This window comes from Callospermophilus lateralis, chromosome 1 (genome assembly GCF_048772815.1).
Source record: "Callospermophilus lateralis isolate mCalLat2 chromosome 1, mCalLat2.hap1, whole genome shotgun sequence".
Classification (NCBI taxonomy): Eukaryota; Metazoa; Chordata; class Mammalia; order Rodentia; family Sciuridae; genus Callospermophilus; species Callospermophilus lateralis.
In genome coordinates, this window is record NC_135305.1 from 74,407,745 (window position 1) to 74,422,059 (window position 14,315).

The 14,315-nt window shown below is 32.8% G+C and overlaps 1 protein-coding gene across 4 annotated transcripts in view; it reads right to left on the reverse strand.

Annotated features, from left to right (window-relative positions):
• The window catches only part of Crppa (CDP-L-ribitol pyrophosphorylase A), a 302,194-nt gene that overhangs the window by 207,306 nt on the left and 80,573 nt on the right, over positions 1-14,315 (reverse strand). For all 4 annotated transcript variants that reach the window (XM_076863146.2, XM_076863121.2, XM_076863136.2 and 1 more), the window contains 2 exons: positions 12,294-12,398; positions 2,178-2,223 (listed from right to left, as the gene is read on the reverse strand). In XM_076863146.2, coding sequence (XP_076719261.2) covers positions 2,178-2,223; positions 12,294-12,398 — 151 coding nt within the window. The remainder of the gene's footprint in view (positions 1-2,177; positions 2,224-12,293; positions 12,399-14,315) is intronic.

Genomic DNA, 14,315 nt, shown 5'->3' on the forward strand with positions numbered 1-14,315 from the left:
CCTAGTTCGATCAAACTGCATAAAATTCATTCTTCTTTTTTCCATCTTTTGCCTATTTCTTTGTATGTGGGTGGCCAAATTCAGCCAGTTGAGATCCAGGCAAGGTCCCTGGGCCAGGGTCTGATACTAAGAGGACACAGAAACTGAGTTTGTTGACCTAAATCAGCTGCTTATGTAGTCAGTCCAATTATTTTCCCTAAGAATAACAGAATACTTCTTTAATAATTTAAAAATAATAGTATACAAGAACTTGTTGTCTAATTAAGAAAAAAAATTTCTCTGTGGTAAAAATTTCCAAAGTCATAGCCCCCCGCAATTATGTTTAAAACATAATGGAATGAACTGGACATTACCCTATATGCATATATGATTACATGATCGTTATAATTCTGCATCATGTATAACAGGAATAAGAAGTTATACTCCATTTGTGTATGATATGTCAATATGCATTCTAGTGTCATGTATAACTAATTAGAACAAATTAAAAAATGAAAAAAGTAGGCTTTCACATTGTAAGAAGTCTACTCTGATAATGTTAACATGTAGGCAATGTATTGCAATTTGTAGAATCCTCCATTGAAACACTAACTGTTCAAACTAGAGACCATTTTCATTTTACCTAGGTAACAGAGATACAACTTTGCAAAGAAACCAAAGTGAGCTTTATATTTACATTGAGAGTATAACCAACCACATCATGATTTAACCAGCATGTCCCACAGTACTAGTCACACATTCCAGGCTATTGTATAAATATGTCAATGATTTGATTTATGGTCATAGATGATATGTTTATACATAGAGATACACAAATCATAATATGTTAATGGTTTGAAATGAAATATGCTTGAAGAACAAGAACTTGAGGGTAAACTGGAAATATATTGTCATGAACAGAGAAGAAGTTCAGTTTTCTGCATATGAAGCCAATTAATTATTAAATAGGATTTCTGAAAACTATAAACCAAAACATTCAAAATTAATATTCACTACTTTTTTTTCCACCAATAAACTTAAATTTAGAAGTTCACATCTCAATCAAAATTTGATCATATTATTCTATCTGTAATTTAAATAAAATCAATTATTAACTTGTTGTAAAGTACCACACTTATTTCAAGATGGAAGTGGGACACCTCTGATCTTGCTAAAACTATATTTAGAACCATGGTTCTTAGTTAGGGGCAACTGTGTGCACTTGAAGACATGTGGCACTGGCAGGAGACATCTCTGACATAAGGGAGTAGGTGAAAAAGGAAGAGTGCTTCAGGCATTTAGTGAGTGGAGGCCAGGCATGTGACTAAACAATGAGGGAAACACAGAAGAGACCAAACCATAGAAAGATTTGGTCTCAAATGTCAGTGTGGTGCTTAAATTGAGAAACCCAATTTAAATGATAAAAACTGCAGAAATACAGAAAGAATGTTCCTTCTGCATCTTGATTACATTCCTAGCACAATATTAAGCACAATTGTGAAACAAAGTCAACTGGCTTCAAATGATTGTTAAATAAGTTTTCCCAACTATTTAAATCAATGCATTCAATATTCAGATTCACTACTTTTTTTTCGTACTTCAATATAAGTTTAAATTTAGATCTAGTTTCACATGTGGTCATTAAGTAGACTATCTTGGAGATGGAATTTAGAGTCACAACATTGGAAAAACACAAGAAAGTGGTTATCACATGTAATATCTAAAATTACAAAAGAAAACTGCATTCATTTTTAGAACAAAAATGGAATTTAAAAAAATCATCCAGTCCAATTTCTTCAAATTTATGGAAAACATTTTTCTCACATGGAAGATAATATCTAATTCACTGATACGGCAGTGTTAAAGGGTGCGGGCAGTTATCTTACCAGAAAACATGAGACAACTTTAAAACTGTATTAAAATATCAGTTTTCACTGTTTCCTTCCTAATATTATCACTGTCACATACTTAAATTAAAAAACAAAAGTCTTTCTTCTGTAAAAATTTAAACCAAGACATTATTTCACAAGCAGGAAACACAATAAAATGTAATTATTTTCAAAAACAAATCAGAGACCTCAGTGGCCTACAGGCATTTATCCTTCTTTGATGGCTGGGATTTAAGCTGTCATGAGAAATTCTGAACTGGCTTACATTTTTTGAAACACAGGAACTGACAGTCACAAGGCCAAACATACCCTTAATAATCGATTCAGCTGCATACAGATCTCGTTTGTAGGTCACCTAAAGGACAGATAAACCTCATTAGACTTAACAGAGCAGGAAGGAATGTGAAAACAATAAAATAATGCCCTTGAGGAAATTCTTGATTTTGAAGAAACTATAAACATAAAACACAATTTCTAAACTAGAAAACAGCATTAGAAAATCCATATTAAATCATATTCTATTTCTACAAATGATTAAAAATTTTATTTGTAATCTTTGAATAAATTCAGATGTTATATAGCATTTGTTTATGAAATCCTATTATATAACTGAAGCCTTATAATCAAATAAAATGTAGTAGTGTCCAAAGTGTTAAGTGTTAACACTTAAAGTCCAAAGTGTTAACACTACTACTTAATAGTAAGGTTCTATACTAGAAGGAAAGCAAGAATCCCTTATGTAACAAATCACCAAACTTCATTGTTAGTTGAAGTTAGCAAGGATCAACTCATATTAAAGGAGACTTCATTCTGAATTCAGTATACCTTTATATACCAAGATTCATCTTGTCAGTTTTTATTAAAATGTGGCTCCAACAGAAAGAGCCTACAGGGTATCACTATGACTATGTGGCTAAAATCATTGGTAATTTTTAAAAAAACAGCCTGTGAATAGTGTTCTGGGATTTGTAATGTCAGGGTATATATCTGTTCTATGGCAAATACTTCCTAGGTGCCATCCAGGGAACTCAGGTACAGAATATGTACGTGCAACTACAGATTTTGTTCTCTATATCATGAACTTAAGAATGTAGTAAATAATAAAATAGTATTACATGAGTAGAATAAGGTCATAGAAGCTCATAACCGAAGTATTCAGATGATTATGATGCAAATGGTGTGAAAAATCCATTTCAACAAGTGTTCAATTAGTGCCTTACCATGGCTATAAAAATGGGACATTCTTCTTCCAGATTAGTTCATAATTGGATTTATACAAATACTTTGTTTAGCTCAATAAGACCAGGGGAAGTCTACCCAAGATAAATGGCCCTGCTATGCCTTTACCCTGTTAGGTAAACTGTGGAGCAAAATTATAACCTATTTTGTAGAATTAAAAAATATCCCACTTGGTAAGACAGATGGTAAGTTGTTCAAGCAGTCAACCAATGTATGAAAATCAAATGTAGCATCATGATATTATCTCTAAAACAAGCATATGTCAACCAAGTTACTGACTCCCATTATTTTAGTTTCTGATCCCCAATACAATCCTGTTATCTGGAAAACAAACAATAGGCTCACACTATACATTTTACCAAAAGTACTGATGAGATTCATTCGTTCAACAAGTATTTATCAAGCTAACTATATGTGGTAGGTTCTAAGTGCTGGGAATAGAGCAATGACTAGTGAGCAAAGTGAAGAAAAAAAAAATGCAGCAATTACATTTTAGTCAAGAACTTTTTCTGCTGAAATTGAATAAAACTAGTTCTTAACTTTTTCTCAAAATTCCAAAGTTAACTAGACATCTGAAGTCAGACCTAATTAATTTTTCCAACCTTAAAAAGAAAATAATTTTCTACATTAATCATCTATATGACAAACTCAGGGAAAAAATTAAGGAAAAGATATATAGTTACTATAATTCATTTTCTATTCCTGCCTGCTTTCTTTGAGGGGTAAAACATCTCTTTATATTAAGGTAATATTATAAAAGTAATTTGCTTCAAATAAACATTCATAAAGCATTTTTAAACTTACACAAAAGTTCTTCTCAAACACTAAAACAACTTCTAGAATTCTGGCATGAAAATCTTTGCACAGGAACCAGTCTTACGAATAAATGGTTTTATTACCTAAAGGTTTGTGCTCATCTAATATTAATTAACTGTATAAAAACAAAGGCTTCTATTTTTGTTACTTCATCCTATGGGCTACAATTACCTGTTAAAGTACTATTAAGGCTTTTCAATTTTGATTAGCATCTTCTTTATAAAGCCTTAATACCTTAGCTGTACCTCTCTGAAAACAGATTAAATAAAAATAAACTAGAGAAAATATTTGACAAACTTTTAAAATATTTTTTTTTAAGAACAGCCTCTTTTTTTTTTCTTAAAGAGAAAATGTACTTCAAAGGGAGTATTACTGGAAATGTTGTAATTCTGAATTCATGAGTTATTCATTTTCTAATTGTTACAGTAACATGCGTTGTCCTTTCTTTAGTTTTAATTAGGAAAAAAGGCACCCTAACAATCAGTTTTCAAGTTGATTTTCTTCTGTCAGCATGAGGTATAGTTTTCCTTTGACCTTGCACAATACCCTATTATGGAAACTTTTTTTTTTAATTCCTGTAGTGATGGACTAGAAGTCATTCCTTTCAATGACTTGTTTTCAAACTGTGTTCCCTGAAGCCTCAGGGGTACATCAAGGACAGTAACAGTGTTCTCTGCAGGTGAGACTCCAGCCTAACATCTGCCACTCACCTAGTTCAGCTCAATTTTTGTCTGTTTTGTTTGATTGTGCATCTGTGCAATAATTGATCTGAGTAATGAGTTTAACTGTAAAAAAAAAATCAATAGGGGGAAAAACTTGAAGCTTATAGCTACAGATATAATTGTCTTTTATTTGATTAGTATATTTTATTTTTGTTTTGTATTCTTTATTTTTACTTTTTAAAAATGTTTTGCTTTATATATTTTTTCTCCAGTGTTTCCCCTGACTCTCTTTTCTTCTGCTAATAGACAATATATATTATTCTCTGTTTCACTCTTCCTTGAATCTTTTACTCTGTCTTCTCTCATTCTCCCTCATAATTATCACATACTGTATCACTTCTGTTCTCTTCCTGTCCACCATTTAAAACTTGCTATTTTTATTATAGGCAATAACTGATCATATCATTTCTGTTTATTGTGAAAATTAACATTGCAGACATCATACTAGGTAATATTTGGTTTAATGGTGTAAACTGTTTGCACTGGTGGTTGTTATTATTTGTCTTCCCCTAAACAGTGAGGTATTGGAAACCTTCAGGGGCACTATAAAAACAAAGGATAGAAACTCTACTCCCTCAGATCCATACTACTCAATGGGTAGACACATAAACAACATGAAAAAACAAGGAACAAATCACCCCAAGCAAACCAAGATATTCCAAAAATAGAATATATCAACACCACAATGGAAGAAACCTCAGAGGTATTTAAAAAGTACTTAGTTGAACTGATCTGCGAAGTAAACCATGCTGTTAGCAATGAAATCAAAGAGAAAATACAGAAAGTAAAAAGATCTCTTAATTAAAGAGGCGGAGATTCTGGGAAAAAAAGGAAAACAAAAGCCCATGAAATATAGCAAACAAAAACCAAATTAAAATTCAACAGAAACTTCACCAACAGACTAGACCACTTGGAAGACAGAACCTCAGGCAATGAAGACAAGATATATAATCTTGAAAACAGAGTTGACCATAGGGGAGAAGATATTAAGAAACCATCAACAGAACTTACAAGAACTATGAGATAACATGAAAAGGCCAAATTTGAGATTTATTGGGATAGATGAAGGTGAGGAGATACAAACCAAAGGAATGCACAATCTTTTCAATGAAATATTATCAGAAAATTTTCCAAATCTGAAGAATGAAATGGAAAATCAAATACAAGAGGCGTACAGGACACCAAATGTACAAAATTACAGACCTACACAAGGGCACACTATAATGAAAATGCCTGACAGACAGAATAAGGATAGAATTTTAAAGCCAGTCAGAGAAAAATATCAGATTACAGGTAGAGAAAAACCAATTCAGATCTCTGTTGAATTCACAACTCAGAGCCTGAAAGCTAAAAGATCCTGGAACAACATATACCAAGCTCTGAAACAAAATGTATGTTAACCAAGAATCCTGTATTTATCAAATTAAGCTTCAAATTTGAAGATGAAATAAAAATCTTCCATAATAAACAAAAATTAAAAGAATTCACAACTAGAAAGTCTGCACTACACGATATTCAACAAAATATTCCATGAAATTGAAATGAAAAAAAACTGAAAACAAACAACAGGAGGAACTAAATGAAAGGAACAATCAAGAAAGAAACTAAATTAAAAACTAGAAATAAACCAAAATGACCAGGAATACAAATCATGTCTTCATAATCACCTTGAATATTAAAGGCCTAAACTCAATCAAAAGACAGACTGGCAGAGTGAATTAAAAATCAAGAGCCAACAATATGCTATCTTCAAGAGACTCACCTAATCCAAAGACTGAAAGTGAAAAGGTTGGAAAAAATATATATATATCACATGGACCACATAAACAAGCAGGGATTTCTATCCTCATATCAGATACAGTGTACTTCAAGCCAAAGTTGGAAAGACAAAGAAGAACATTCCATACTGTTTAAAGGAATTATACATCAACAAGACATAACAATTGTAAATATTTATGCAACAATGGAGCATCTATGTACATCAAACAAACCTTTCTCAATTACAAAAAATCAAATAGATAACAATGTAATACTGGTGACTTTAACACACCTTTCTCACTACTGGATAGAGACTCCAAACAAAAACTAAATCAAGAAGCTATAAAATTAACTAATACAAGCAATAACAGACTTAAGAGACATATATACAATATTTCATCCATCAATGAGAAAATATACTTTCTTTCAGCAGCACATGGATCCTTCTCTAAAATAGACCATATCTTAGGCCACAAAGCAACTCTTACCAAATACTAAAATAGAGATAAAATCCTCCATTCTACCAGATCATAATGAAATGAAATTAGAAATCACCGATAGAATAAAAACAAGAACTACTCAAACATCTCAAAACTAAATAATATGCTATTGAATGATGAATGGTTAGCCGAAGAAATCAGGGATGAAATAAAAAAAACTTAAAGATAAATGAGAATAGTGATACAACATATCAAAATCTCTGGGACTCTATGAAGACAGTGCTAAAAGGAAAGTTGAGTTCATTCATTAAAAGAATAGAAAGTCAACAAATATATGACCTAACACTACATCTCAAAGCCCTAGAAACAGAACAAATCAACACCAAAACCAGAAGAAATAATTAAGATCAGAGCTAAAATAAATGAAATTGAAAAAATAATAAACAATTTAAAAAATAACAACAGAATAAGAGGCTATATATAACAACTTTGATGTTAGTTTTCCCTTTTGTTGTCTCAAAATGTTTAACAAAAAGTTGGTTCTTTGAAAAAAAAGAAAATAAACCCTTACCCATGCCACCCGAGAGAGAAAACTCAAATTATAGAAAACTCAAAAAGTTTGTGAAGAATAAAGGAAATATCACAATGAACACTATTGAAATAGATAATCAGAAATTATTTTGAAAATTTGTACTCCAATAAAATACAAAAATCTTAACGACATCAAATTTTTAGACACATATGACCTACCCAAACCTACCCTATCAAATGACATACACAATTTAAACAGACAAGTCTCAAGCAATGAAATAGAAGACACCATCAAAAGCCTACCAATCAAGAAAAGCCCAGGACAAGACAGATTCTCAGCCAAATTCTTCAAAGAAGAATTAACACCAATACTCCTCAAATTATTCCATGAAATAGAAAAGAGGAAACACTTCTAAATGCATTCTATGGGGCTAATATCACCTTGATAATAAAACCAAACAAAGACACATGAAGGAAAAAAAAATCAGACCAATATCCCTGATGAACATATATGTAAAAATTCTCATTAAAATTCTGAAAAATTGCATACAAAAACATATTTAAAAGATAGTAAACCATGATCAATGGGTTTCATCTCAGGGATACAAGGTTGGTTCAAGATATAGAAATCAATAAATGTAATTTATCACATTAATAGACCTAAAGACAAGAATCATATGATCATCTCAGTAGGTGCAAAAAAAAAAAAAAAAAAAAAAAAAAAAAAAGCATTTGATCCACTAAACCCAGGGCTGGCAGCTTCCAATAGTTATCTTGCTCTGCTTAGAGATTCCTCCTCACAACAAAAATAAAACCAAAACAAAGATTTGCAGTAAACAATCCAAACAACAAATCAGGTTCACCAACTGATTTTGTCACTCACTGAACTGAATTTTTATATCCAACTCCCTAACAACAATTAATTTTCTATTTCTCTTTGATTGAGATAAATTATTATTTATTTTTAAGTTTTCTTTTTCATATTGTAGTCGTTACCTATTAAATGAGATAATGAATTGCTAAAAAAAAAAATTTGATAAAATACAGCACTCCTTCATGTTCAAAACACTAGAAAATTAGGGACAGTAGGAATATACCTCAAAATAGTAAAATTTATTTATGCTAAACCCAAGATCAACATCATTCTAAATGAACAAGAATTAAAAGCAATCCCTCTAAGAAATGGAACAATACAAGGATGCCCTCTTTCACCACTTTTATTAAACATAGTCCTTGAAACTCTAGCCAGAACAATTAGAAGAAATTAAAGGGATAGAAAAAGGGATAAAAAAAAAAAAAAACTCAAACTATCACTATTTTCTGATGATATGATTCTCTATTTAGAGATCCAAAAAATTCCACCAGAAAACTTCTAGAGCTCATAAATGAATTCAGCAAAGTAGCAGGATATAAAATTAACATCCACAAATCAAATGCATTTCTATACATCAGTGATGAATCAGCTGAAAGGAAATTAGAAAAAAACTACCCCATTCACAATAGCTTAAAAAAATAAAAAAATACTTAGGAATCAATTCAACACAAGAGGTGAAAGACCTCCACAATGAAAACTATGGAACACTGAAGAAAGAAAGTGAAGACAACCTTAGAAGATGGAAACATCTCCCATGATCTTGGATAGGCAGAATTAACATTGTAAAAAATGCCATAATACCAAAAACATTATACAGATTTAATGCAATTCCTATGAAAATCTCAATCTCATTCTTCTTAGAAAAAGCAATCATAAAATTTATTTGTAAAAATAAGAGACGCAGAATAGCCAAAGAAATCTTTAGCAAGAAAAGTGTAGCAGGAGGCCTCACAATACCAGACCTTAAATTATACTACAGAGCCATAGTAACAAAACAGCACAGTATTGGCACCAAAACATGTAGACCAATGGTACAGAATAAAAGACAGAGACAAACTCACATAAATACAGTTATCTCATACTAAAAAAAGGCACAAAAAACAAATTTGTTGTGTCAAAAATACATTCTACTGTCATGTATAACTAATTAGAATAATTTTAAAAAATTAAAAATCTGTTTTCCTCAGACACCAGGAAGGTTGACGTTGACCCTGAATGTCTCCGTTTTACATTACTTTTTCTAAAATATATATGATGAAATGATTCTATATTTAGAGGTCCAAAAAATTAAAATGAAAATCATCCTCCAACTTCAGACGATAGTTAAAATAGTCCTATATGCAATCATCAGAAATCTCTGGTCATTCTCCATTACTATGGAGTTCATGAATTCCGAGCTGGCAGACTGCTCGATAATTCAGTATCCTCTCCTGCCTTACTGTTCTGTGGTCATGAAGTGCCTTAATTATATCCAAACATGACTTTCTCTATATCAGCCTTCCAAATCTCATTTCCAGGTACTTGGCCCTACATCCAGTACTAATTTTAGCAGTTTGGCATCACTAAGATTTCTCAGGCACATTTTTTAAATGGCAGCATCTTTGATGTTAGTTTGCAAATTTTACACTGATTCCAAAATATATATCCATTGCTATTAAACAAATACTCTACATTTACAAAAAAAAAAATCATACCACAAAAAGAATTTAAGTTTTTAAAGGAAAATCATACAATGCCACCAAGAGGAATTAAATAAGGGCTAAACAGCTTATAAAAAAAAAAAAAACACCATAGATAGAAGACAAGACAGGAGGCAGAAAAAGGAAACAATGAAATTTAAATACCTGGAATATTTTTATTCTCAATAATTTCATCTCACTCAGAAGAAATGTGGCATCTAAAAGTTGGCACAGTGATTAGTAGGACATTTTGCCCAGGCTACCACATTTCAGGTCTTTTCAAATCCCTTTGATGCACATCATTACTCAAATCTCATACTTAGGAGTCAGGCTCTCTGTCTTTGTCCTGGTTCAGGAAGTAATACTATGATCCTGATTCACTTGAGGCTTAAAAGAGTATGTCAACCCCTGGGCATGTATGTCAGAGGGCACTGTAACAAACTTAATGGCTTACAATAACAGAAATTCATTCTCTCTCAGTTCTCTAGGCAGCAAGTTGGAAACTAAGGTGTAGATAAGTCCAAATTCCCTCTGAAGTCTTTTGGGAAGCTCCCGTCCTGGCCTCTTTCCAGGTTCCGGTGACTGTTGACAATCCCTAGCTTTCTTTTGCTTGCAGATGCTTCACATCATCACATGACATCCTTCTTGCATGTGTCTCTTCTGCTGTTTTTATAAGGAGCAGTCATGTTGGATTTAGGGCCTACCCTACTTCAGTATGATCTTACTTAACTTGATTATGTGTGCAAAGAGCTTCTTTTCAAGTAAGGTCACATTCACAGGTTGTAGGACTTAGGTCTTTAACACTTTTTTTGAGAGAGATCATTTAACCCACAAAACAGGACATACTAAATGACTCATCAATGGTGCCAACAGAGGCACTGTGGAAAGACCTGCCACATGTTGCAGTGCATTGACATGACAGTCAAGCTGTCTGAGGACTAATTCTCTTGCTGGAGACAGTGATGAAATATAAGCACTTCACAAAAATAAATAAATAAAACTAACAGATTTGTGAAGATGGAGTGGAAAATTTAAAGAGCAATGTGAAGCTTCCCTTTTATCCACAAACTTGAGTGTTTTGTGGTCAGAGTACCCACAAGAGGTAAATAATCACACCTCCAGAAGACAAAATTGAGGCCAGTGATATTTAACATATTAGTAACAATGCAGTGCCTCATAGTTGCTATTTTTCATCTTTTCTCCAGGGCCTTTGAACTAGGTCTAGCAAGATAGTCCAAGAGAGTAGTGCTAATGTGAATCTAGATCTTTAACAAAACACCTAATAGGTAATTGCCAAAAATCCACATAATTACTATTTATGTCACCAAAAAATTTAGAAGCATACTAATAGAACTATGCTAGTTCTCTATTAGTAGTAAGCAAATAATATGTAAGTAAGATGCACAATGCTGAATAGAGTTCTCTCTTCGACTTGTGGTTAAATCACAGAGATGACTAGCAATCATCCCTAAAGAGCTATACCAACAGAAGGGCTCAAAAATCATACCGCGAGAAGCCCACAAGAGCCATCTATACAAAATATAAAATGAAAAGTGCTCAGCTGCTGGGCTGATAACATTTAGATGTCCTTAAATGAGAAACAATACTGTACACATTTTTTCTGCAAGGCAACCAATCCAAACCCACCAATATTTTTGGTGAGGCTGTCTGAGACAACCTCAGCATGCAGCAAGGACCATCTTGTTAATCAGAAAATATCCAATACAACTTTCTGTTCTAAATTTCAATGAGAAAATATAGTATGGACCCATATAGCCTCAATAAGGAAACATACTATGGACCTATTAAACAAGGGCAAGCCACCCTGCAAAATGTGCCTGTTTCAAAAGGAAGGAGTAGGGTAAACAGTGCTACTAACTTGTTTCCAGCAATCATTTCATCCCCTACAAAGGAACAAAACTTGGTGTTAGAAGAGTTGGGCCTCACCAGGGAAAGGAGTCTAATTCTTCATGCAGGGCCAAGAGAGGGTCTGGCCACTGCCCCACTGGTCCAAACTGTGGCAGGTGTACTTTCAACCTACTTGGAGCCACCACCCAGGCTTGGGAGGAAACTTTGCTATTATGGCAGCAGAGTTGCAGTTTTAATTCAATTGAGTGATCAGAATAAGAGGCTATATATACAGAACAAAAAAAAAAAAATGGAGAAAACAAAACTTATGAACTAAAATGGAACTTGTCTGAATTAAAAGAGTAAATTTTCTTTATATCTCACACTTTGATGGCTCAGGAAACCCAGTGAGACTGAATCCTTTTCAAGGTTCTCATTTTAAAATCTAAGTAAACACATATGTGCACACACAAGCAGAGAAGATTCAGAACAAAAAAAAAAAAAAAAAAATCTCTTACCTTCCAGAGGTCAGGTGATCCTTCTACAAGTTTGGCTTTAATGTGGCAGTATTTTAGAGCCAACTGTAAACATTCGGTTCCGAATTCCAAGTCATAGTCACTACACTGGTGTGTAACGGAGCGGGAGGGAGAAAAGAACTCAAAGTTAACCAACTGCAATATAATTTTAAATAAAATGAGTCTTTTATTTGGTAAAAATTGAAACAAAAAGAAAAGCCTAGAGAATTCACAAACCATTTAATAAGGTATTGATTGTATTATAGAATTATCCTCTCTATCCCCTAACAAGCAAAAGCAAAGTTAATAGAAATGTTACAATCATTCTTAATGGTTTTGAGCTCCCTTAGTCGTCTCTGGTGTTGGATAAATACTTTATTTCATTTGTTTATAAGTTACCTTTCCAAACCCACTTAAAAAATGTCTGAAGATATGACTCAGGAATTAGTCCATCAGAAATCTTAATTTAGCAAACCTTTATCTAAATCTCCTATCTTATATTTATATCAAGACATTTATAGGTCATAGTTCTCTTATTTTAACCCTCTGAAGTCCCAAGTTTTTAATGGTGTTTGAATGAAATTGAAACAGATGCATTAAAATAGGCTGGAAGCCATAATCAAGCACTTATAATTTATTATCAATATTAATGAATATTAACACTAATCATTCACCTATTAATTTTCTCAAAAGACTAAAAATTAGATGAATTAGACCATAAATGGCATATTTGTTCCTAAATTTGAGATATTTAGATATTCCATAAAAGGGATGGTGGGACTTACCAGCTTAATATTTAAAACATTAACATATGCTGCTTAAAATATTTAAATTTGTTTCTAAACATAGAAACAGTTCAGTCTTTCATGGTTATAAAAAAAATGTAATTTTCCCAGATTCAGTAAAATACAAATAACATTTTTAAGCATTTTAAGCATAACCATCAAAACAACTAAGTGATAGGGACTGGAGAGGTAGTGCAGCAGTATAGTGCTTGCCTAGCATGTGCAAGGCCCTTGGTTCAATTGCAAGTATTGCAAAAAAAAAAAAAAATTTAAAAAAAAATAACCATGCAATATTATAACTCAGCTGAATACTCACTGACTCTCATGTCTCCAAGCTCTGTACTAAGTACCAGCTATACAATGGTTAATGTCATATGTTTGTGTACTCAAGAAACTCAAGTCTAGAATTGGAAGCAGGCAGTAATTTGCTAGAGAATGTAATTCACAGCACAAGGTAAGTATCTACAGAGCAATCAATGGAAAAAATAATTTTGCATGAGGGCACCAAGGAAGGCCTATTAGAGGCAATGGCCTCCAATCTCCATCATAAAGACTATAGGAGAGGGAATACTGTGCAAGCAAAAGGTGCCAGGCAAAGATACAGAGGTTTGAGATAGTTAGTAATTTACATATTTAGAAAGAGTGTGACCATTTTAAGAGGACTGCAGGAAAGCAACAAGTATGAATATGGTATTTAGCACCCTTGGTGAAATGTGTCTTATTGTCCTGGAATTTATATCCTGAATGTAGTGGGTTGCAAAACTAATGAACAAGAAAATGAAACCAAATATATTCAGTCCCTATTTCACCAGAAGAGTCACAACTTACATCTTCTTTTGGTATATACTGTATGATATTTTTCCTAGGTATTTTTAATACAATAGTATTAACAGTAGTTGCATTCAATAAGTTGAAATTAATCTTGGTATAACTCTGCTTTGTACTTTCAGCATCCTCATATTATCTGGTAGTATGTGAGTGAAAGAGATGTTTATCTAGTAAACACAGTTCTGTCCTCACCACATGATTAAATCCCAAAGATAATTAGCAAAGATCTTCACTTTTCCCCTCACTCACTACATTACCAAGATAATGAACACATCTGCAGAAAGCCTTACTAGTGCTCATGAAATGCATATTGAGAGAATCTCATTTTAACAGGTACTCCCTGCCTGCCTCAGGTGGGAAACATCCTGGATGCTGTGCCCCTGCCAGTCATGCACTGTGCTAGTCCAGTCAA